The sequence below is a fragment of the Kryptolebias marmoratus genome, linkage group LG9, assembly GCF_001649575.2.
Source record: "Kryptolebias marmoratus isolate JLee-2015 linkage group LG9, ASM164957v2, whole genome shotgun sequence".
In the NCBI taxonomy this organism is placed as follows: domain Eukaryota; kingdom Metazoa; phylum Chordata; class Actinopteri; order Cyprinodontiformes; family Rivulidae; genus Kryptolebias; species Kryptolebias marmoratus.
This window is the reverse complement of record NC_051438.1, coordinates 12,781,795-12,803,774: the sequence shown is the minus strand read 5'-3', so window position 1 is coordinate 12,803,774 and position 21,980 is coordinate 12,781,795. Positions and strand designations below refer to the sequence as shown.

Here is a 21,980-nt window from a genome sequence, read left to right as displayed (position 1 = left end):
TATACACACGGTGATGTGGGAATATTTGGGAAATTTTATCATAAAGTTACAATTTTTTATGATTTTTTGCATATTGGATGCACATCATGAAAATGAAGTTTTCAATTTTTCATAAGGAATGTGTTTGATCCAGTAACATAGAAATAAAAGAATATTATTCCACATGTAGGCATGGTCATTAGAGAATATTTTGGTGATTTTTGGAAGAGTTATGGATTTTTTATGAATATTTTTTTCGCTCATTGTGGTATAACATTACAGTTAACATTTTTTTTTACTGAATCAGTATTGGAACTAGGCACATAAAGATAAATGCATATTATTACAGATGTAGACTTGATCATCTGAGAATATTTTGGTAATTCTTTTATGTACTCTTGATTTTTTATGAATTTAATTACTTGACCAAGTATACCATAAAATTGCATTGAACAATTTTCTATTGGAAATGCATTTTGTTTAGAGACATGGAGATAAATGCATATTATTACAGATGTAGACTTGATCATCTGAGCATATTTTTGTCTTTTTCAAATAAATATTGAATTTTTTATGAATTCATTTCTTTGCCTCTGTGTGGTATCAAATGACAGCTTTTCCTTCCCGAGCTATCTTCACAAATTTTACCGTTGCTTCTTATGAAGCGCCTTTGAGTATGCACCGTCCTGGCAAGCTTCAACTCGGCCCGCTCGCCGAGAAAGGCGGCGAAGCCACGCCGGCGAGACGCCGGGGTCGGAGCGCGCGGACAGGGGCGGAGCATGGAGGCTTGGAACCCGTTGATAACTGCTTGCAGTTCTAGTTAATATTTGCTTTTAAAAGGCTGAAAACTCATATAGAAACTAGTAATACCTAGAAGCAGTTTTGTCTCTCTGTATGTATACATTTAAAAAAAAGAATCACTATGATCAAACCTCAGATAACCGGACTACATTTAAGCACAAACCCGCATTTCAGTTTTTTTTTGTAATTTTTTTAAATCAGTTCGGTGTGGTTGTCCGAATTCTGTTTGTGTGTCCATGTGTGAGCCCCTGAGCTGGTTCCTATAGGTTCTCACGTGTGTTAACAACACGCTTTAAAGATTATTGAACAGTACGGATCTCGAAAAAAAAAAAAAAAAATGCAGACTCAGAGCAAAAGAAAGGAGAGGCAAAGCTGAGTGGGTCACTACATCCTGAAATCTGCTGCCTTTAAGATGTGCCTAAACCGATTGTTGGAAAAACAAGTTTGGTCTCAGAAAACCGTGTCAGCTTGTAAAAACGGGGCCTCGTACACATGTCTCCTTTTAACAACATAGCTCTCCGCTTTCCTGAGGAGCAGGGGAACAAAAATAAGTTCGAAGGGCGTGGATTTACTAAAAGTTAGTGAATGTTAAAGGGCGACTTAAGACGGGTTATATTACAAAAAGGTATGGCCAAAAATGCATTGTTGAACGCGATATTAACGCGTTTAGCACTAAGCCGAACTCAGTTGGAAGCGGTCGTACCTGCAGCTTCCAGTAAAGCTTCGAGTCGGGCCTGTGTCTCTGGATCCACGGTCCTCAGGTCCACTCCGTCTGTGGCGCTGGACAAAAGCAGCTCCGAGGCCGTCTTCATGATGGGGTTGTCCAGGTCCTCCTGGTCCAAAATGAAAGACTCCACCTAGAAGAGATGGAAAACAAGGTCAGGGGCTCATTCTTCACATCGGTTTTCAACTTAACTTTTAATCTGACCGTGTATTTGATAAGCAGACGATGTAAAATGCAAGAAACAAGGAAAAAAAAAAAAAGCCGCAGACATCTGGCTCACCGATTGCAAAACAGAACAAACTATCAAGTATAATGTAGCCATAATCGCTTTAAAATACTGTATGCATTGCTTACGTTATTCATTATATAAGTAGTCCTACACCACAAGGGGTCCACCGTGTATAAATAAAAAAAACCAGCATGTAGATCTTGTTTATTTATGGTTTCTTTGAGCAGGAGGAGTAGAAACATTATTGTGTTACGGTGAGGAACTAGAACCCCTGTACACAGTCAGATTCAGCTGAGAGTCAGCTGCCCGAGTACAGCAGCACAGTGTCATACCTGAGCCTCGGCACACTTGGTCGTTATGCACACACACACAAAAATAAAATAAATAAAAGGCCCAAATAAGGCACACATTTACCATAAACATAAAAAAAAATAATTTGCGCCCGAGTTCAGCTCTGGCATAAATGCGTTCTTATAAATGTGACTACAATCAAAAATGTGAAGATGATTTACCGCATTTTAGCTGCTCCTCTTCTTTTCCAAACATTTATTAATTCTGTGCAATTAGGAACAAACTGTAGCTCAAACGAGTTACTGGGAAAAAGTTAAAGCAATCCCTTTACATTTAGTCAGCTTCAAACCAAGAGGACGGTCTAAAGATGGGTTCGTTCAAATCAACTAGTCCTCTGAAAAGATCTATTTTGTGGATGACAAACATGGATAATATCTTAAACCTATGTGCAGAAATACCTCTAAAAAGTCTTACAATTAACAGTAAACTGAGCAATCTTCAAATTCTGCACAGAGACCTCGCTAATATATTTTAGATTGTTTATTATTCGATTCGTTTTCTTTTGTTTTGTTGGTTTCCATCTACAGAAACATGCTGCTGATGGCACCAGAGTCCACTCATGACCCACAGGAACCCTATTTGGTCTTGTAGAAAATTATGGACAAGTTTGTTTTGATTTCATACGACAGCACAGACATCACAACCCAACTTAATGGATTTATGAATCCCTAACATTCGACAGTTTGAAAACTGTAGCTTCCGACACTTAAAGCAGTGAAAACGATCTCTCTGTGTGTCCACATAAACCCAGGCAGGCCCACTGGAGCTGCCCCAGCAAACCTAGCGTGGGGACTGAGAGAGTAAACATTAGGCAATCTGGAGGAATTTGGGTTATACTATAGAGCACAACGTTACGTGGGAGCTGTAGTTCAGAGAGGGCCTTCATAATAAACAATGGCTATCAGTCTCCACTATTAATGAACTACAGTTCCCAGAGTGTTGGTATCCAGAGAGCTGGAAAGGCCTAGAATGGCATCTGCTTAATCCCGGGGCTCAGATTTTAGCTGCTGCCCAGAGCAGCAAGTTCTCCACCGGAGTCCAACACAACAACAATCACTCCATTTCTGCACGGCAGATCGGCCTGCCCGCCTGGAGGTGTGACTGTCAAACGCAAGATTTCCCTCTGCCGCTGCCATATCGGAGCTGATGCTCCAAACAAAAACAGCCAGATCATATTGACAAGCGGTGTCAGCTGACACCCTCGACTGTCACGACTTTAGGTTTTCAGACAGATAATCCACGAGGTCAAACGTCAGGTCAGGTACGGCAGAGACGGCTCAGCAGGTACAACGTCCAACTGGGAGCGAGGCGAGTCCCCTTCCCTCGCTGCCACAAAACCTTGGTGAGAGCGTTAATTCTGAGTCACCTTTAAACGGTTTATGCAAATGCTAACACAGAGATCTTTGATAGTTGTGTTCTGCTCAAATATTTGACATTCGCCAATCCGACGGCTTCCACTCCCCCGTTTGCCCTTTCGTCGCTTCACGCGATAACCCCGATTAAATGACAACAATGCAGCTTAATATCCTGATTCACAATGCTCGCCTTAAACAAGTGTGGTAATGAAATATTAAGCTGGCTGCACTTGTTGAATTATTTTACCAAGTCTCCTAAAATTCCCTCCCTGATAAAGTGTGCAGATGGATGTTGTTATCACCCAACACTGAGCTGAAGAGATGCCATCACACTTGTCCCCATGTGAGACATAAAAAGTTGGGACACCTCTCCTAATATGAGGAGACAAGTCGATGCTTGTGGGTGCCAGAAGACCAAGCAAGGCTGAGGATTTTAAAAATAAATAAATAAGGCTTATTTATCAAAACTAAATGAGGAAAAACTGAGTCTGCAACTCATGGCTCTGGAGCCACATGTGACCAAAGATAATAAGGAAATGAGCAATGTTTATGTTTATATTGGGAATGTAATGGTACTTGTGCTAAAAAAAACAATAAACATTTGATCAATATAATATCACTAACACCACAAGGTTTAGTTTTTGACTTTTCAGGTCATGAAGTTGCACCTATATTATCTATTTCCACATGTGCTGCACAGCTTTTAACTACAGATATTTTAAGAAGTCAAATGAGAGTTTATATTATGGTATTTTGGTAAACTAGTCCTTTTAGGAAGCACATACGGAACTTCACAAGTTGTTTATTTCTTCCCATATTTTAACACCAGACAAATTATATTTAGTTTAAGGTGATTGTAAAGATCCGAACGTGCCGAAAAGTTCGTCGAAAGGGGAGGATCGGAGTTAATTTACGTGTTTTATTTTTTTGTTGTTGTTTTTTTTTAAAAGTGACGTAATTGCACCAAAAAAAAATACTGTGAAACGGCTGGTGTTTTAGCTGGCCTTTTACTGTCCCGGGGGTTCGTGGGCATGTCGCGTAAAAGCCGCGGCTGGGGGGGAAAAAACAGGGCTGCAAACTTGTGCTGGGTGTTGCGGAGACGACAGCACCGAGCGAGGCCGCCGTCGCTTCCACCCGAACTAGGCCGTGGCCACAGCATAAATAAAACATTTCGGCCAGTTCGGCGTGAATAAACACCCCCGTCTCACCAAACACCGCCGCCATCGAGCTGCTCATAAGCGTCTGAGCCGAAAAGAGCTACTATTTCGCCACTGCGTTGGGTAATTGTACGTAATTTCAGCGGCCTCTCGCTCTGGTTAGGCTTAGCTAACTAGCTTATAGCGTTGCTACCTCTGAAACCTCGTCTTCTTCGCTGCCGGATCCCGGACCCGAGGAGAGGACGGCCGCGGCCGCTAGTTTGAAATCCAGTCTTTCTGCGGCAGGTCCGCCTGGTTCGCCGTACAAACGCACTTTCTTTCCACCGACACCAATCCCAATGCTTCCCAGTCCGACTCCTCCTGGTGTCGCTCCTACCCCCATCCCTGCCACTGGGGAGCGAGGAGTCACCGAGTCAATCTCGTCCTCGAAGCCGTCCGTCAGCATTGCCGTCCCGGCTACTGCATCCTGCATACTTGTTCTCCCAGTACTTGTGTTAGCGAGCTCGTTGTTGACTTAAACGTCCGTCCGGGCGCTTTCGTATGAGATATTTGCGTGATTTCTACTTCAGGGAATCCAGAAACTCTCCCGAAGCGAGGGTTGAGGAGGTTCTCTTTCCCCCAGCCATTAACTTTCTAACAACCTAACGCGCTGTTTCTCAGAAAGACCGCCCCCGCTGAAATCCCGTGAATCCAATTGGTTTAGCAGGAAATAACTCCGTTTCCAATTGGTGGAGATTCGCGCTCGTCAAAGATGAGACCGCAACGTCATGTTAGGTTTACCGATATCACGAGGCTGTGGAACGAACGTCAAGACACGACATGGTAGGCCAACTTAACTAGTTACTAGTTTCATTAGTTTATTTATACTCGAAGTGGGAAATCTAACACATTTATGGACTTCGCCTGACGTTTACTGTCAGCTTCTGTCAATATAAATGACTTGTTAGGTGTGATTTTACATGACATAAAGGCTATCGTGGTATTTCTGACAAATTGCATGTGCTGCACTGTTTTGCTTAAGTGTATTTGTATGCTTAAATTACGTTAGTACTTGTTTCAAAAGTACTGCTGTCATGTGTACAAAACATTTTACTGCAGATGGGAAAGTTAAGCTGTTGTGTAGACAGAGACAGAGTTTGGCAACTTTTTTTATGATTCAAAAGTAGAAGTGCCTTGGCTCCTGGTGCAAAAGAGCTTCAACAATACTTTTGGGTTGAATTATCACTGACTTCATGTGTCTCAGCATAAACCAAGAAAACCTATGTGTCCCTAAATAAAGAAAAAACTGCTTCGTATAAGCAAAAATCATTTCCTGGTTTAATTATTACTTTTATGTATTTAATCAGTAAAGAAAAACTGCCTGTGTTAGTTAGTGTAAGAAGAAAATTTACTATCCTTTATCTAAAATAGTTCAGAAATATATATATATATATATATATATATATATATATATATATATGTATATATATATATATATGTGTATGTATGTGTGTGGATATATATACATACACACACACACACACACACACACACACCTGTATTTAGAGTTAATTACTGTAAGCAAAAAGACAATAATGTCTCAGTAAGGAAGAAGTACTTGTAAAATGTGTGTGATTAAGTTCTTCAGTAATTGATTTCCTTTTACACAAATTCATTTTTTTAGTTGACATTTTCAGTATTACAGAGCTCTTCCACTGGCTACTAAACAGATTAATTAAATCAGGGTGCTCTAAGTATTTTTATTGACATTGCTAAAGGAGGATAAGCTTCACATCAAATCTTTACAACTGGTTAACTAATTTTAACAGACGTATATTCAGTTGTCCCGTAGCCTGATCTTGGAAAACTTTAGTCGGACACTACAGCAACACCTTGAACTGAGAATGCCAAGAATGTGAGTGATGCTTATCCCTTTCTCACATTCATATTTTAAAAACAATGGTCTTCCGGGCCACCAAAGATAGCATCCAAATGTTGTGAATACCCTTGTTTTTCTAACGCAATAAAATAAGAAGGTAGCAGCTACACCACTGCTACACACGGCCTTACAGTGGCCTTAAATTTAACTACATGCACTCCACCTTTAAAACCAAAAGCCTTATAATTAACTGGCCATTGTAATTAGGGTTATTCTGATTTGTAGGCCGGGAGATGCTGCATGACCAGGCCAGACAGGGCCTCGGGCAGTGACGTCATCGCGTTTGGGCGTAAACGCTTTTGGTTGTCGAGCCGGAATTGCCAGGTGCGTGTAAAAACCCACACCTGGTGTTGTTCGGAAACATTACAGAAAATTTGTCAAAGCTTTTATTCCTGGGTTTTTATATAAGTCGATACTTTATTAGTATCTTATACTTGTTGTAATCGTGATGAAATTTGTTAATGTTGTTGCACTGTAGTGCCGATATCGTCACCAAGCGCTCCTTTTTGCTGGTCCTGAAAGGAGGGTGGCTGGTGGGATCTGGCAACACATCGCGAGGTTTCATCTGCAACACGTAGGTCTGCCATTGAGACTCCGGCGTGTTGCATCCGCATTTATTTAGGTAAACTCACGAATTTATACGTCGTTTGACTTGATTATATAGCAGCCAGACACTATCTTTATAATAACAAGTCAGTATAAATGCTAGCCCGTATTACCGTTTGATTTTATGCTATAACGGTCAGCGTAATGCTAGCATAATGCTAATCATTATTGCTGAGAACATGGCGCGGGCCGATGGCCGCTTTTGTTCTTGTTAGTATCCGGGTGCGGCGGTGAGCGTGTTGGAGGCCAGGCGCGTTGTTCAAAACTAAATGAATAAAGTCTCAGTCTCTTAAATACAGGGTACTTGCTTCGCAGCATGTTTGGTTTTCTTTCGAAACGCGCCCACACTGAAAATGCTTGTGTCGGCTACAAATTTTGCGACGCTAGCAAAGAGGAACGGCTCTGGTTTCGCGCTTTTAGTGAAGTGATCTTTTTTTTCAGATATGGACAATTAGAATCTATATGTTTATCCGTTTCTTACACGTTCTGTATGATCTTAGATGAGGCTCGGCTTCACTAAAAAGCCAGAAGGTTTATGATTTGATACACACCGGTCGGTGCTACATGGGCTCAAGATGGCGCTGCTCCAAGCTAACTAGCTCTTATTGAGCTTCAATAAACCGATTTTACAGCATGACTAAACCTTTAAAGTAAAACTTAACGAGGCAGGTGAAGTCCAATAACTCTACATTCTGCTCACAAATATGTAAAGAAATAAGTTTGTGGAAGTTGGTGGAGTTTCACAGAAATCAGGAGACTTGATATATGTTTGATAATGTCACATATGCAGCTTCATGTACAATTGTATAATGATTATCTTTCTGTTTCTCCCCTCTGTCAGAAATCGTGACCAGTCATGGCTGATGAGGGATATGTTGTGCGAATCAGGGGTCTGCCATGGTCCTGTTCTGTGGATGAAGTACAAAGGTTTTTTTCAGGTTCGTGTCTACAGGTGGATTTTAATATTGCTTTCTGAAAGCTACAAGTAACAGGAAATTGAACCATTTATGTTAAACCTTATGATCATCAAACACTAACTGTTGAAATGCCTCAATTTTAATAATCTTTCCTTCTGCATGTTTTCTCCAAAGCCCAGCTTTTAGTATAAAAAAAATAAACATTAACGGAAAATAAGTTGACCTGTATGCTACTTTTGGTTTCCTTTTTTTGACAATGTGTGACACACAACCAGCTGCATATAAAATATATGACAGTTTCTTTTTCTTAAAATAGCTTCTTAGCAGTGTTTGTACATTTCAGCCAGCTGCTCCTTAAAACTATCCATGGTACAAGCTTCCTTACTGGCAGAAATACAGGAATGTCAACATTTCCAGACTCCTGACCAATCATAAAGCAGTGGTGTCCAAACCTGGTCCTAGTGGGCCACCATCCTGCATGTTTTAGATGTTTCCCTGCTCTTCATCAAGTCTTCAAGTTCATTAGAAGCCTGTCAATCACTCAGTCGTTCACATCAGGTGGGTCAGAGCAGAGAAACAAATAAAACATGGAGGATAGTGGCCCTCCAGGACCATGATTGGACACCACCAAGAAAAACAGTTCTGTACAGATTGTGTCAAGAACAAGTAGCAAGAACTCCCAAACCAGGCTCGCAAGGAGGAAGAAAAAAACAGTTGTTCTTGCAGTTCTGGGAGAGAGAACATATATCTTGCTTCTTGGTGAAGTGTGTAGCAGCCTTTATTCTCGTGGCTGGCTGATCAGTTTGCGTTGGTTTTTTTATTGCAAATATGTTAAGAAGTTTGTCACGATATGAAACATTTTTTTACAGGATGCAAAATTCTTAACAATGGAGGCGGAATTCACTTCACCTACACAAGAGAGGGGCGTCCCAGCGGAGAAGCGTTTGTGGAAATGGAGGCAGAAGACGACCTGAAGATCGCCTTGAAGAAGGACAGAGAAACTATGGGTCACAGATACGTGGAAGGTGCGCGCAACAGCAGACAAGCTGCTACGGTCTCCATCTCTGCTTTATACTGAATTAACGGTGATTTTTTGTTTGTTTGTTTGTTTCTGGTAATATAGTGTTTAAATCCAACAATGTCGAAATGGACTGGGTCATGAAGCACACTGGCCCGAACTGCCCAGAGACGGCGGGAGACGGGCTCGTGCGCCTCCGAGGCCTTCCCTTCGGCTGCAGCAAGGAGGAGATCGTGCAGTTTTTCTCAGGTATAAAGTGTACTGTCAGTAGTTCGTTGTAAACCCTCTCAGTGTTAGCAAGTTAAACATTTCTCATCTTCCTCTCCTGTTTCTTTTCTTCTTACCAACACTGCCTAGTTGCATCTGACGTACAAAGATGGCTGCGCCATTTAGGATAATGAGCTACTGAAAATATAAAGCGAGAACTTTCAATGTTTCTTAATGGTGAGATGACACCAGAAAAGGAAGACGATTAAAATCAAATTAGGTTTTAGTGCTCTGTGGTTTGTTAAAGGGCAGGAGTGTGTTTGGGGAATAAAACTACCCTCTCCAGTTTCTACACATCATTCTCCACCTTGAGCCCACACTCATCCATTTTAATTTTCTTAAACTGGGTTCGATTACATTGTACTAAGCTTAAAGTTCCCTATAAACACAATGGTAATGGAAGAATTTGTTCCCCTCATTGCTGATATAACCTCCCTCATCCCCTAGTGTCATTTCTTTTCCCACTTCCTCACATTGTCCTTACCTGCAGTCTAAACCAGATCTTAGAGTAGTTCCTAACGGGAAGACTGTATTTTTAACTCATGTCACCCACCAAGATCTATCTTCATCAACACACCAATACTATCCTGGTGTCCCACACAGTCCCCCCTTTCCATATGCTTACTCTATCTTGTCATTTCTACTTTATCCCAAGAATACAGTAAATGTAACTCCTTTAAAATTGCCAGTTTAAAAAAAAAAAAGAAAGAAAAGAAAGAAAACTGAACTGGTATTTGTGTGATGTAAAGTTTTCTATCTCTCTTTAGAGAACGTTCTCTCTGTGATTGGGCATGTGATTTAATATGTCCCCTGCTGGGGTTATCTGTCCTTGGGTTGAAGGGTTGGAAATCGTGCCAAATGGGATAACATTGCCGGTGGACATCCAGGGGAGGAGTACGGGGGAGGCCTTCGTGCAGTTTGCTTCACAGGATATAGCTGAAAAGGCTCTAAAGAAACACAAGGAAAGAATAGGGCACAGGTGGGGATGGTTGGTTGGCTGGATAAGTTGCTTTTCTTATGGTGTGCACCTTCAACATCTGAAACGCAATGCAAAACTGACACCACATCAAGCATATTTGTAAGACGTATCACACACACACGCCACACACTCATTGCTTTGTTAAATCCAACACTGTCACACATTTCACTGTTCAGTGGGAGAATTAGTACTCTGGCACCACTCAAAAGTACGAGACAAGACTTTGATTGCAGCTTAAAATCAGATTTAATGAACAAACGGTGTCTCAGCACTAATGCGAGTCCAGGTTGATGAATGGTAAGGAGTCTCCCTGGTGGTAAAATCAGAGGGCCTTGAACACAAGGATCTAGAGCCCACTGCCACGGGTAATGATTAGAGTGGGTTGCACTGGGGCTGGAGTTCTCTCTGACCCTCTAAATCCAGGAAAGTAGCCGTCATGGTGAGGAAAAAAGACACAATTGCAGCCATATGCAACAGTTTGCTAATTTCTCTTTGAGAACCATAAGAAAAGTTCAAAGTTACCAAGGCCCTTGTTAATTTTGGCTATTTCCTTCTTTTTTAAAAAACTCAGTAATGAAGTTATTTTAATCTATTTTATTAACAAGTATGAGGTACTCATAGATATTGCTACCAAGTGGTCTACATCATAACAGCATCTTCATAGCCCAGTATTAAGCACATGTAGTTTCCATCCATTCCCTTTGGCCTAACTGTGGCACCTTTATGCTCTTAGGTATATTGAAATCTTCAAGAGTAGCCGCGCTGAGGTGCGGACCCACTACGAGCCGCAGCGGAAGCCTTTGGGCATGCAGAGACCTGGCCCCTATGACCGGCCCTCTGGTGGTCGAGGCTACAACATGATGGGCCGAGGGGGATCCTATGACCGAATGCGCAGAGGAGGCGGCTACGGCGGTGGTCAGTGTAAGTAAAAACAAATCAGATTGGTTTTAGTTGTGTGTGTCTGTGTTAACGCTGCATAATAAACCTAATAAGATTAGGCCGTAAAGTCCCAGTGAGACCTTGTGTTAATCTCATTGTATCTGCAGGCATATCAGACACGCGGTACGGCGACAGCGGCTCGTCCTTCCAGAGCACGACAGGCCACTGTGTCCACATGAGGGGTCTGCCGTACAGAGCCACAGAGACGGACATCTACAATGTAAGATAAAAACAGATGCAGCACTCTTTGTCAAGATATCAGGACTGTGTGCGCGGTGTAAATGAGCGTCCCCTTGGTAACCTTTCTGCTTGTGTTTCTGAAGTTCTTCTCTCCGTTGAACCCTGTGCGGGTCCACATTGAGATCGGTCCAGATGGGAGGGTCACCGGGGAGGCAGACGTGGAGTTCGCAACACACGAAGATGCTGTGGCAGCCATGTCCAAAGACAAAGCCAACATGCGTGAGTTTGCCTAGGATTTGAAATTGCTAAATATTTTATTTATTTTTAACCGACCCTCCCTGATAGAGCTAAATGATTTTTCTGCCACTCAGAGCACCGCTACGTGGAGCTGTTCTTGAACTCGACAGCAGGTGGCAGTAATGGAGCCTACGGCAGCCAGATTATGGGTGGCATGGGTAAGAAGCATTAGTGTGAAAACACGACAATAAAAACCCAATTTCAACATTAATAATAGAATTGCATCATCATGTAGATCCTCATTTCACCAGTTCTGTAGTCAAGTTATTGAGCAGGGGCTTCTATAAACCAAATGACTGGATTTTGAAATTTAAAATGGAAAGACGGACTCCTCTGAGTACTAATGATGGAAAACCAGAGTTATGGCATCTGCATAATTAAAGCTTTTGTACAATAATACATGACCTATTTAGTGGCTCAGGCAGACGTCACCGTTTGTTTTTAATTTGCCACTTGAACTCATCGGGGTTGGTCCTCTGCAGGGAACCAGTCGTCCTACAGCGGGGGCCAGCTGAGTTCAGGGTACTCCGGAGGGTACAGCAGCCAAGGAAACATGGGAGGCTACAGTGACTACAGTGAGTGTCGGATCTGTTTGTTAGACGCATAAAAATGAAACTTACTTTAAAGCGTGGGATGTCCCAGCACCTAAGTCTGTATTTTTTTTTTATTTAATTTAACGCATCAGAAAAGATGGAATTCAGATCAATAAAAACAGGAGGTAAAGTAAGTAAAATACTGAATAGGGCCCTACGTTTGACTGCAAAAAGGAGCATTTTTAATTCAGTTGTCAGTAATTGGGATGATTGTTAAGGAAAGCTGTTAATCTTTAGTTATCTCTAATGTAGTTTGTAGTGGTAATACTGAACCTGCCTACAGATACAGATGGGTTCTTTCAGGATTATAAAGCTTTAATTTAACCATATTAGATAATCTGAAGTATTCAAGTATATAATAAAGAGTTCATCTAAAATCTGTAAGGGGAAAAAAATAAACAAAACGATAACAGGAATATTTGTTAAAAGCCTTTTCATGCGACAATTATTATTTATTTTTTTATCTTATGTTTTGTTTCTTCTTCTTGAGGGACAGAAATGCATCATGATGTTTTTTCCAGCAACTAAACCCTTCATTGAACTCCTGGGTCCTATAGAGCGTATTTTTCTTTCTCTTGTTAGGTAACCAGGGCGGAATGGGAAGCAGTTACTACGGCGGCGGTGGTGGAGGAAGCAGAGGCTCAATGAACGGACTCGGCGGGGGCTGGGGAATGTAGTTTTCTTCTCGTTTGATCCCCCTTCCCCTTAAATCTGTGTTTTGTTTTGTTTTTTAACTTGGCGTTTTGCCGTAAGGACTGGAAATGTCTCACCTCGTTAACATAGGATAGTCAGGTGGGGTCATACTGAATATCGAGGGGGTTGGATTTTTTTTTAAATTGATTTTTGTTTTGTTTTTTTCTTTCCCAGAGAAGCGAGTCTTTGTTGTCATTAAGAAATGTATCTGAAGTGTCGTTTTTTTCCCCCCATTCCTCACAGATCTGACATCGCCAAAACCCTACGTTAAACTTCGTGTGACACCTTTTTTTTGTTGTTGTGTGAAGGTTAACTCTTCCTGCTGGTGGATTTAACAGAGACTGGAGTGCATGAGCAGAAAAAGCTGCCTGGGACTTTCTTATGTTTCCGCTCCTACATGTTTAAGCTTTCTTTTCAGTTTAAGTGTTAATCTGAATTAGAGATTTCAGATGGTCTGAGGACGTTTTTTTTTGTTTCCTACAGTTTCGAAAAGTTTTTTTTTTTTAATGAGGGCTACATTAATGAAACAAATCTTAATTCTGCTACAAAGGAGGTTTTTACAGCTTCGAATGCTTTTTGTATTTTCTGTGCACAAAGTGAATAAACTAGTCTGAAATACTGAAATTGAAAGAAGCCTTGGAGAAAAAGGAGATTTTTATTGGTTTAACAAAGATTTTAAAAAAATCTCTCCCCCTTTCCTGGATTACAGAAATAATTTTGTTGACAAAACCTTCATATAATACATTCTAACATGATCAACATTCTACAATTATTAGCACTGATTTGCATCCAGGCACCGGAGTTACTGAATGATACATTTAATTTATATAAAGCAGTTTCAAAAGGCGTTTAGTTAGAAGCTGACAATCTTATCAACAGCCTGACGGATGTTTATATTCAGTCTGAAATGTGAAAATGGCTGTCAGAAGTTTTAGCAAATTAGTAAAAAGTAAAGTCACTGTTCGTCCAGAGCTTCCCTGCGTTTGTCAGCTCATCAAATCAGTGTTGATTAATACAGAGGAGTTAATGGACCTGAATTTCAGGTAAGGTTTGTGTTTATTGTTTTAAGTCCTAGCCTTGTAGTTGGGGGGGTTGGCCTTCGTTCGGCGTCTGTCAGGAAGCGGTGGACGAGCTTCTCTGCAGCAGGAGGGAGTGACACACATCGCACACTCGCACCGGCCGTGGGTACGATGGCAGCGCGAGCTCGTTGCCAGAGCAGCTGTTGCAGTAGATGTCACCGCAGTTCCTGCAGTGGTGCTGCGAACAGACGAGGGGGTTGGAATGGCGCACTGATGGAAGGAGGTGGGAGAAAGCGTTTTTAAAAAATAAAAAAGGCCAACCTTTCTGCGGGAGATGGAGAACTCCTTCTGGCACTGCTTGCACTGGGTGGCTTCATCGTCCCGCAGCCAGGCGTGGCCCTGCAGCAGCACGGAGGAAAAGTTATTTTTCTTTTGAGCCCTTCAAAATAAAAGCACAGCATTCTGTACTCGTAACGTTACCTTCAGAGCCTTGTTGACTTCTTTAAAGTCCTCCATCTTCAGTTTTGACCTTTAAAAGACAGTGGGGAGGGGAAAAGAAAGAAATTAACACATAAATGGTGTAGCTGACTAATAATTAGGAAGAAGCTGAAGTACAGACTGGCTGAGGTGTAGCCCCATCTCCTGTAGTGTCTGTTCCTGCAGCTCACACTTCTGCTGCAGCTGTTTCTTCTCCTGCTTTAACTCCTGCAGCTCCTGCGCCAGGAAAAAAAAACGAAACATCCTGTGTGTTTCACTAAAACACAGCTGAAGCAGAAAGAAAACTAGCTCGAGCAGTCACATTCATCTCAGGAAATCATTTATGTGAATAAACAAGTTTTCAGAAAACCAAAAGTGTGTTTATTTTAAACAGTGTTAATTTGAGATCAGATCTACTTCGTTGTTCCAGTCATACATTTATGAAACAATACTGCAGAACTCCTAAAGCTGAAAGGTACCAAATAATTCAACCCTCAGCACGAAGATGAAGTAAAATGATTGAAGCTGAAGCCTGTTTTTACACCTAGCTCTGTATCGTCTGAAAATATTTGGTTAGATTTAACAATATTTAACAATTGCCTCTAAGTGTTACTATTTCCATCAGGGATTTAATATTTAGTAGTTTGATATATTTTGTGCCTCCAGCCCTGCGTGTGTGCGTCATTCATTCCACCGGACATGAGATGAATTCAAACTGTTCCAAGTATCCTGCAGAGGATTTACGGGGTTTGCAGGTTCGAGCCCAGGTTGCATCAGGCGCACCTGGAATAAAACTCAGTTGCGCGCTCACTCGACAGAAGGGAGCAGTATTTGTGCACGCACGCCACATTCAGTCCCTTTCAGCTGGGACTGCAGAACGGGCGCGGTACAGACAGCCGAACAGTCGAAGGTTCCTTACCGTCTGCAGGCCCTGCAGCTGCTGCAGCTGGGTGCGGAGCTCAGTGCTGTTGTCTTGTTCTCGTTGGAGAACTTTCTGCAAGTTCTGTCTTTGTTCCCGCTCAGAGCGGAGCTCGTTCTCCAAACCCAATCTAAGAAGGAAAAACGAAAATTAGGCGCTTACTGCTCAGTGTACTTTAAGCATGGACAAGTACAAACTCCATGTTCCCACCGTTTAATTAAAGTTCTTTCAAAGCCCAGTAATCTGCATTTCCTGACAAATCTAAAAATCCTGTCTTCTGCGTATATATTCTCACCTTAGTGTATCCAGGTCTGTTAGTTGTTTCTGTAGCGCATCAACTTTTCCTTCCAGCTCCACCTTCATGTCTTTGTCCGACTGATCCGTGTGTCTGCGCTCCTGCTCCGAGTTCTGCAGGCTGAAACGGACGCAGGAGAGCATTCATGACCGCACGTTCTGTACTATTATTTCCCAGAACCAAAAACCCACAGGCACAAAAGCGTACCGCTGCTCCAGCTCCGTCATGGCTTTCTCCATTTCGTTGATCCTCTTCTCCAGCTGCACAGCCTCCGCCTGCTTCTTCTCCGCTTGTCGCTCCGAGTCCTGGGGAACAACACGAGTCGAGTGAAGCTGCTGTCGTACTCCATGAGAAGTCAGGAAGTCGGCTCTCATTTATCTGGCTGAGCAATGAAAACTGTATAATTTTGTTCTCATAGCGGCTTTGTCCTACTGAACTGTTTCTCGGGGGTTTGCACCAAGTATCGTGTGATTGGTCAGAAGTCGTTCATGTGTTAAAGCTGGTGAGATTTAATGGAGTCATTTAGCTTCTGCTGCTCTGCTGAGAAGCAGCTGTTAGAAAATACAGCCGTCTTTGCAACTGATCCAGCAAAACTTAGAAACCTGTGAGCTTAAAAATGCTGCAGAGACACAGGTAGCTCTTAGTAGCTGTGGTGGCCGGGAGGAAGTACACCTCGGGCTGGGCAGCGTACGGACACGTTCCCTTTGTTCGGTCATTATTGTTTACCGTCAAATTAGCAAATGCCAAACGGTGTCTCAGACTGTCTCGGTCGGTTTAATAAACACATCTGGTCGCAGTAAGGGAAGCAAAACTAGGAGGAGGGAGGAGGGGACGAAAAGTCTCACGACCATGTAACCGTGAACCGACTTCCTGACTTCTTATGGAGCATGCTGGAGCCTTAAACGTGCACCCTGCAGGTTAAAGACAGAAAAGCACCATCATGCGTCTACCTGAGCTTTGTGGAACATCTGCAGGTTTAGAGTCTTGACTTGGTCGAGTTGGAGGCGTAAGGCGGCCAGCGTGTCCTGCTTCTCATGGATGTCCTTCTCCAGCAGCTTCATGGCCACCTCCATCTCCACCTTCAGGCCAACCTGGAGCTCCAGTTCTCGCTCGACCTCCTGACACATCCGAGAGAACGAGTTTGAGGGTCTATGAGATATTCTGTTATGTACTGGATTACCAGCATTCTTGGCTTCCGTCTCGTTTCTTTACTAGTAATGGAGTTTTTAATCAAAAAAACATTCTTACACTTCAGAGAGGCGAAAAACGGAGCCACACACAAACTCGCACGTTACTCGTTGGAGAACCCAGGAAACACAGATACTGTAGCCATGGAAACAAACCTGGCGAATCCGCTTTTCTTCTTTGTACTGCGTCCACACCACGTTGTACATCTCATCCAGACCTTGTCGAGTCTGTTTGTACGTCTCCAGCTCCACCTGACTGTCCTGAAGGGCTGCCTGGAAACACAGACGCATCAGACCGGTTGTTTTGTTTTGTTTTCTTTTCTTTTCTTCTGAGACATGAAACCACTTTGCATTTCTGCCGAACCTCTTCCTTCTTCTGGCTCGACTGTAAGATGGACTCGTTCTCCGTCCTCAGCTGCTGCTGTTCGTCCTGCAGGGAGTTGATTCTGTCTGTCGCGGCCGTCAGCTGAGGGGAAAAATAAAATAAATGAATAAATCTGCGCAGCTCCCGAGTCCAGTAAACGCATGAAGTGATGTTAAATCTGGAGCGTGTCGGACCTCCTCTACGAGTTTGCTGTTGGTTTTCTCTATAGAGTCCATCTTGGCCTGAAGGTCGGCGACAGTGCCGCTCAAGTGACGGTTTAGCTCCTCGATGTAGTGCTTCTGGTCCAATATGACCGTCATCTTGTTATCGCTAAAAGAGCAAACACAAGAACGAGCATCCTTTAAAGTGATAGTTCCCAGCTTTAGGAAAGACGAGTTTGGAGTGGACTCCAGCGACAACAAAGAGCGTTTCAAGTTAAAGCAGCTCACAGGAGGTCGCCAACTTACTCTTTTGGCATCTCGCTGCTGGCCGGGTCTTTCAGGTAGAGGGAGAAGTCGATGACGCCCACCTGACCGTAAAATAGAGAGAGAGAGAGAGAACGAGAGAGATATCAGCTCGTCTCTCAGGTAGCAAATGAGGTCCAGACGCTCGCCTGAGCACTGACCTGAGAGTCGAGATCCTCGCCTTTGATACACAGATTTGCATCTATTACGTTGAGACCCACCAGCAGCCCCCCCATCACCGCTCCCTCCTCCTCCATCATCAGCGCCCCAGAGTCATAAAACTCACTGTTTGACACACGGAAGAACAGAACGTGCACGTCAAAATCCACGTTTTGTTGTGGTGTGAGCTTTTTTTTTTTTTTTTTTTTCCTTGTTTTGTCACCGCCAGTCAGTTCACACACCTCAGGAGGTCTTTGCGGTCAAGCAGGGCTTTCATATAATCCGCTACTTTTTTCTGCATGAGCGCCAAATGCAGCCAGGCTCTCCCTCTCCCCACACCAGTTCTGGAAAAAAAAAACAGAAAAAGAGACAATAGTTTTTGTAAAAAAAAATCACTCAAAGTTTCACTTGAAAGAACGGCTCCCAAAGACATACTTGATGCCTGGAAGGTCTCTGGCACTCGTGGCGATGTTGGCCGACTCGGGACACAACCTCTCGACCAGCTCCAGGGGCCCCCAGATGGACTTGTTCTGACCGATGAAGGACTTCTTGGCTGGATTAAGAAGGGAAAAACGCAGAAGTGAAGTCAGGCCAGCTTCGATTCAACGTCACAGCTGTAGATGTGAAAGGATGAAACGAAATGAAAGCAAATTTCACCTCTGAGTCCATGTTTAAGGCAGTGTTCGAGGACAATAAAAAACTGCTGAAGAGGAGGGTACTCCGAGTCCAGAGTCCTGCCCAGACTCATGGAGGACTGAATTAAGACTTTGATGCTCAACTTCAGCATGCTGAGGAGGTTGGATCTTTCTATCGCCATGGGGTCTTTGGGGGCCACAACTGCAATACAGAATAGTTTAAAATCAAATAACTCTGAAGCATGAAAATGCACGAAAACGTGTTATTTTTAAACGTCATGTAGTCATGTGTCAGGACAGCTGACTGTAACTGCACGATGAGGAAGTAACTATCTCAGTGTTTAAAACTTACAGGAAAGTCTTGTGTAGTTTTTTTTTAAATAAGTATAAAAATAATGTAAAAGCCTGGAATACCCGCAAACTTCCTCGGAGTGTTGTTCAGGCCATTTTCGGGCTCCTGCTTGGACCCCTGTGAGGGTTTCCTCGGGGCAGCAGCGTAGCTCATCCCGCTGCTAATCGTCTCCGTGGCCTTCCGCGCCAGAGACAGGATGGGAGCCGACCAGCTGTTCTCCGCCGCGGCCGGGCTCGACGTCCCGGCCGAACCCCGCCCGTTGCTGCCGCCGCCCGGCTCGTCCTGAGCCGCCGGACCGGAGACTTCGGCCTCATCCGCCCGCTGTTCGTCTACAAGCTCCTCCGCTGCTGTGTTTACCTCTAACGGCTGGTCAGCCATGTTTGAGCCCCTCCTACTCCTACTCCCGTCCCCCGCGCCCGCCCAACGCGAACTCACGTGACCCGAACGAAGCGCGTAAGCCCAAGCTGTTCTTCTTCTACGGATTAATTGGCGATAAAAGACGCTTTGCTGCCCCCTGCCGGACTGAAAACGGAGGCAGATGATGAAATCACTGACCACGATCTGCATGAAAACATATTTACACTAAATTTCTTACTCCAAAACCTTTCGTGAACCCTTTAACTTGTCACAGATTGATTCAACACAATATATTTAACCTTTTAGATCTGTTTAATCACACATAATGTAACTAAAGACAAAAAACACCCTCATAATTATGTTTTTTAGTTGCCAAGGATGCAAAACAAAAGGAGTGATGAGTACAATATTTTCATTTGAATTAGAATTAAGTACAAATAGAAAATGTCATAAACGCACGTGATTAACTTTACAGATCTGTGTGTGAATATATCTGTATGAAACTATATATATTTTAATCTGTTGTTCTGAAAGCATATTGGGATGCTTCATGTGTTAAATGCTTTATATAAATAACGTTTGACTTTGACAAATAACTCAGTCTTACAGCAACTTAATTTCGTATGTAAGTGTTGAAGATGTTGGAAATCGTTCTACCATTGATTGATTTGTTTTCTTTGTTCTTTACATGAATAATTCAAAGATATGGTTTTTAATTTAACAACACGTACTGTAATAAGTATGTTTGTACAACAGGAGTCAAGCTGAAGTTTTTGTGTCAACTATTTCTTGACAGTAATTAAATAAATCCCTTAAATAATCTGATCCTACACACAGTCACAGTTTACTATTTTGATCATGTTTTTAAAAAACATTTTTTGTTATTTTGTTACTGAATAAGAACTGATTATTATTAATTATTAAATCTGCCTGATACAATAATTGTATGTAACAAACTGATCAAACTGGGGAACCACTTTTACTTTCAGTCAGAGACTTCTTTTCATTTCTCCTGATTCAATTTGAAACTAGAAAATCAATTTTTAAAAAATCCCACATAGCTGCTATTATTTACACTAAAAATGTGATTTAACTCTTCAGAGCTCCAGATGAGGTCACTGGTATCATCTTCCACCCGGATGATGAAGCTGGACTGTGTAGTTCCCAGCTCCACCGAGTGGTGGCGCAGCCGGACTGTGTGTGAAACATGCAGCATCCACAGCAGTCAAACGGCCTCATATTAATCTTCAAAATCATCTTCAGACAGATACTTTGGAAAACATTTCCAGGGATTTTTAGTTGTCAAAAAATACTTAAAGGAGTGCTACAGCTAGCTGCTATTTGCACTTGCAAGTAAACATAAAAATTGACATCAATGTTAGTGTAATGTCACACAGGTGGAGGTGTAAATATTTGTAAATTAGTGTTTGAAGGAAACACTACAACAGCAGTAGCTCATTTTGGTTTTGGCTCCGCTCAGACTAGCCATTAGCTCGTCAGTTTCATTCAACTAAAGTTGTCCAAAGAGCTATCTGCAACCAGTAAGATATTAATTATCGCCTGACTTTCACGGCATCAGGTGATAATCCTGTAATCACTCATGTGTGTTTATTTCCCTGTTAAATATCTCCTGAATTACTAGATGGAGCGTAACAAAACTTTCAGAAAGTCTGTATTTGCTGTTTGGACAGTTTATAGTCTGTTGGTTGATAAAAGGGTGTCTTTCAGGGTGAGGCCCTCTTGAATCATCACACTTTCTATAAACTGGCATGAAAAGAAAACAATATTTGCGTCAGATGTTTAAAATGTTATATTTGTACTTTTTGTCGGGGTTCTGCCATCACACACACTGACTTTGTTACCCAAGCAGAGAAAAGTCTTATAGTCCAAAATGACTTCCCCAAAAACATTTGTTCACTTCGTGTTCATTCATTTAAGGTCACCAAGAAAATACTCATTTTCATGAACTTATTTTGAATATTTTTCGTTATAAAGGGGATATAAACAATGTCCAAGAGTCAGTTTTGGCCCTTAGGTCATATTTTGTCTGACATGATGTCTGTTTTACTTCATCTGTGCAGCATCCAGTCATCTGTTTGTCATGAGATTGTTGTCGCCTAAAATCTGTCACTTTCTCTCTCTGATGGATGTATCAAACTAAATATTTATGTAAACTCAGTAAAGCTGATGTAAAAAGGCGTTTCATTACTTAACTGGCTTATATAAAAAACGTCAATAAAACATCCCAGATCAACATATAAATACATCCAAAATACATTTAGGCTACTCTTTAAAATGTACTTTGTTTGAAACTGTACTTTTTAAATAACTACTAATACGTTAATTAATACTAAGTATCTGTCTATTTGTTTGCCTGTTTGAAATCTGCACCTGAAAACTGCAGGTTAAGTCATTTAATCTTACAAACAAGCTTCATCACTGTGCTCTGAGTCCAATCTATAACGATGATATTAATAAAGGAGTTAAACTAAATCAGAAAACAGCATCATATAACAACTACGCAAGGATAAACTTCAGCTTCCACGGATGCAAAAACTAATTTACGTAAGTTGTCAAAGAAATTGCAAATCAATGATCAGAAACCACAGAAATGTGTCTGAATTAGTCAAAAGGCCACTCTTCATCCTAAAAACAAACTAAAAAAGTAAGTTCATATATATATATATATATATATATATATATATATATATATATATATATATATATATATATATATATATATATATAT

General features: G+C 42.0%; 3 protein-coding genes across 13 annotated transcripts in view; 1 reads left to right on the top strand and 2 right to left on the bottom strand.

Annotated features, from left to right (window-relative positions):
- The window catches only part of ankhd1 (ankyrin repeat and KH domain containing 1), a 31,384-nt gene extending 26,141 nt beyond the window's left edge, over window positions 1-5,243 (bottom strand). For all 7 annotated transcript variants that reach the window (XM_017426647.3, XM_017426648.3, XM_017426649.3 and 4 more), the window contains exons 1-2: window positions 4,790-5,243; window positions 1,484-1,637 (exon numbers count right to left, since the gene is read on the bottom strand). In XM_017426647.3, coding sequence (XP_017282136.1) covers window positions 1,484-1,637; window positions 4,790-5,068 — 433 coding nt within the window. In that variant the 5' untranslated portion in view covers window positions 5,069-5,243. The remainder of the gene's footprint in view (window positions 1-1,483; window positions 1,638-4,789) is intronic.
- A 130-nt stretch (window positions 5,244-5,373) lies between these two features.
- On the top strand, window positions 5,374-13,633 carry hnrnph1 (heterogeneous nuclear ribonucleoprotein H1). Of its 5 annotated transcripts, none has more exons than XM_017426688.3 (12): window positions 6,740-6,838; window positions 6,993-7,088; window positions 7,962-8,058; window positions 8,907-9,062; window positions 9,161-9,304; window positions 10,163-10,301; window positions 11,035-11,222; window positions 11,348-11,460; window positions 11,564-11,699; window positions 11,792-11,875; window positions 12,200-12,292; window positions 12,403-12,839. In XM_017426688.3, exons 3-12 carry the CDS (start codon window positions 7,977-7,979, stop codon window positions 12,525-12,527), a joined length of 1,260 nt encoding a protein of 419 aa, XP_017282177.2. In that variant the 5' UTR covers window positions 6,740-6,838; window positions 6,993-7,088; window positions 7,962-7,976; the 3' UTR covers window positions 12,528-12,839. The 5 variants fall into 5 exon arrangements, with proteins under 5 accessions (XP_017282176.2, XP_017282177.2, XP_037833162.1 ...); XM_037977234.1 differs by having other exon boundaries at window positions 6,748-6,838; window positions 6,993-7,136; window positions 12,403-12,837; XM_017426690.3 differs by lacking the exon at window positions 12,403-12,839 and adding an exon at window positions 12,889-13,633 and having other exon boundaries at window positions 6,753-6,838; window positions 6,993-7,136.
- rufy1 (RUN and FYVE domain containing 1) lies at window positions 13,440-19,252 on the bottom strand. The gene is made up of 17 exons (XM_017426685.3): window positions 18,937-19,252; window positions 18,545-18,724; window positions 18,323-18,440; window positions 18,130-18,231; window positions 17,890-18,013; window positions 17,732-17,793; window positions 17,459-17,594; window positions 17,265-17,366; window positions 17,057-17,173; window positions 16,664-16,831; window positions 15,921-16,018; window positions 15,714-15,833; window positions 15,419-15,548; window positions 14,642-14,736; window positions 14,503-14,551; window positions 14,344-14,421; window positions 13,440-14,260 (listed from the first exon to the last, which is right to left on the bottom strand). Exons 1-17 carry the CDS (start codon window positions 19,250-19,252, stop codon window positions 14,117-14,119), a joined length of 2,139 nt encoding a protein of 712 aa, XP_017282174.1. The 3' UTR covers window positions 13,440-14,116.
- Between the last annotated feature and the right edge of the window lie 2,728 nt (window positions 19,253-21,980).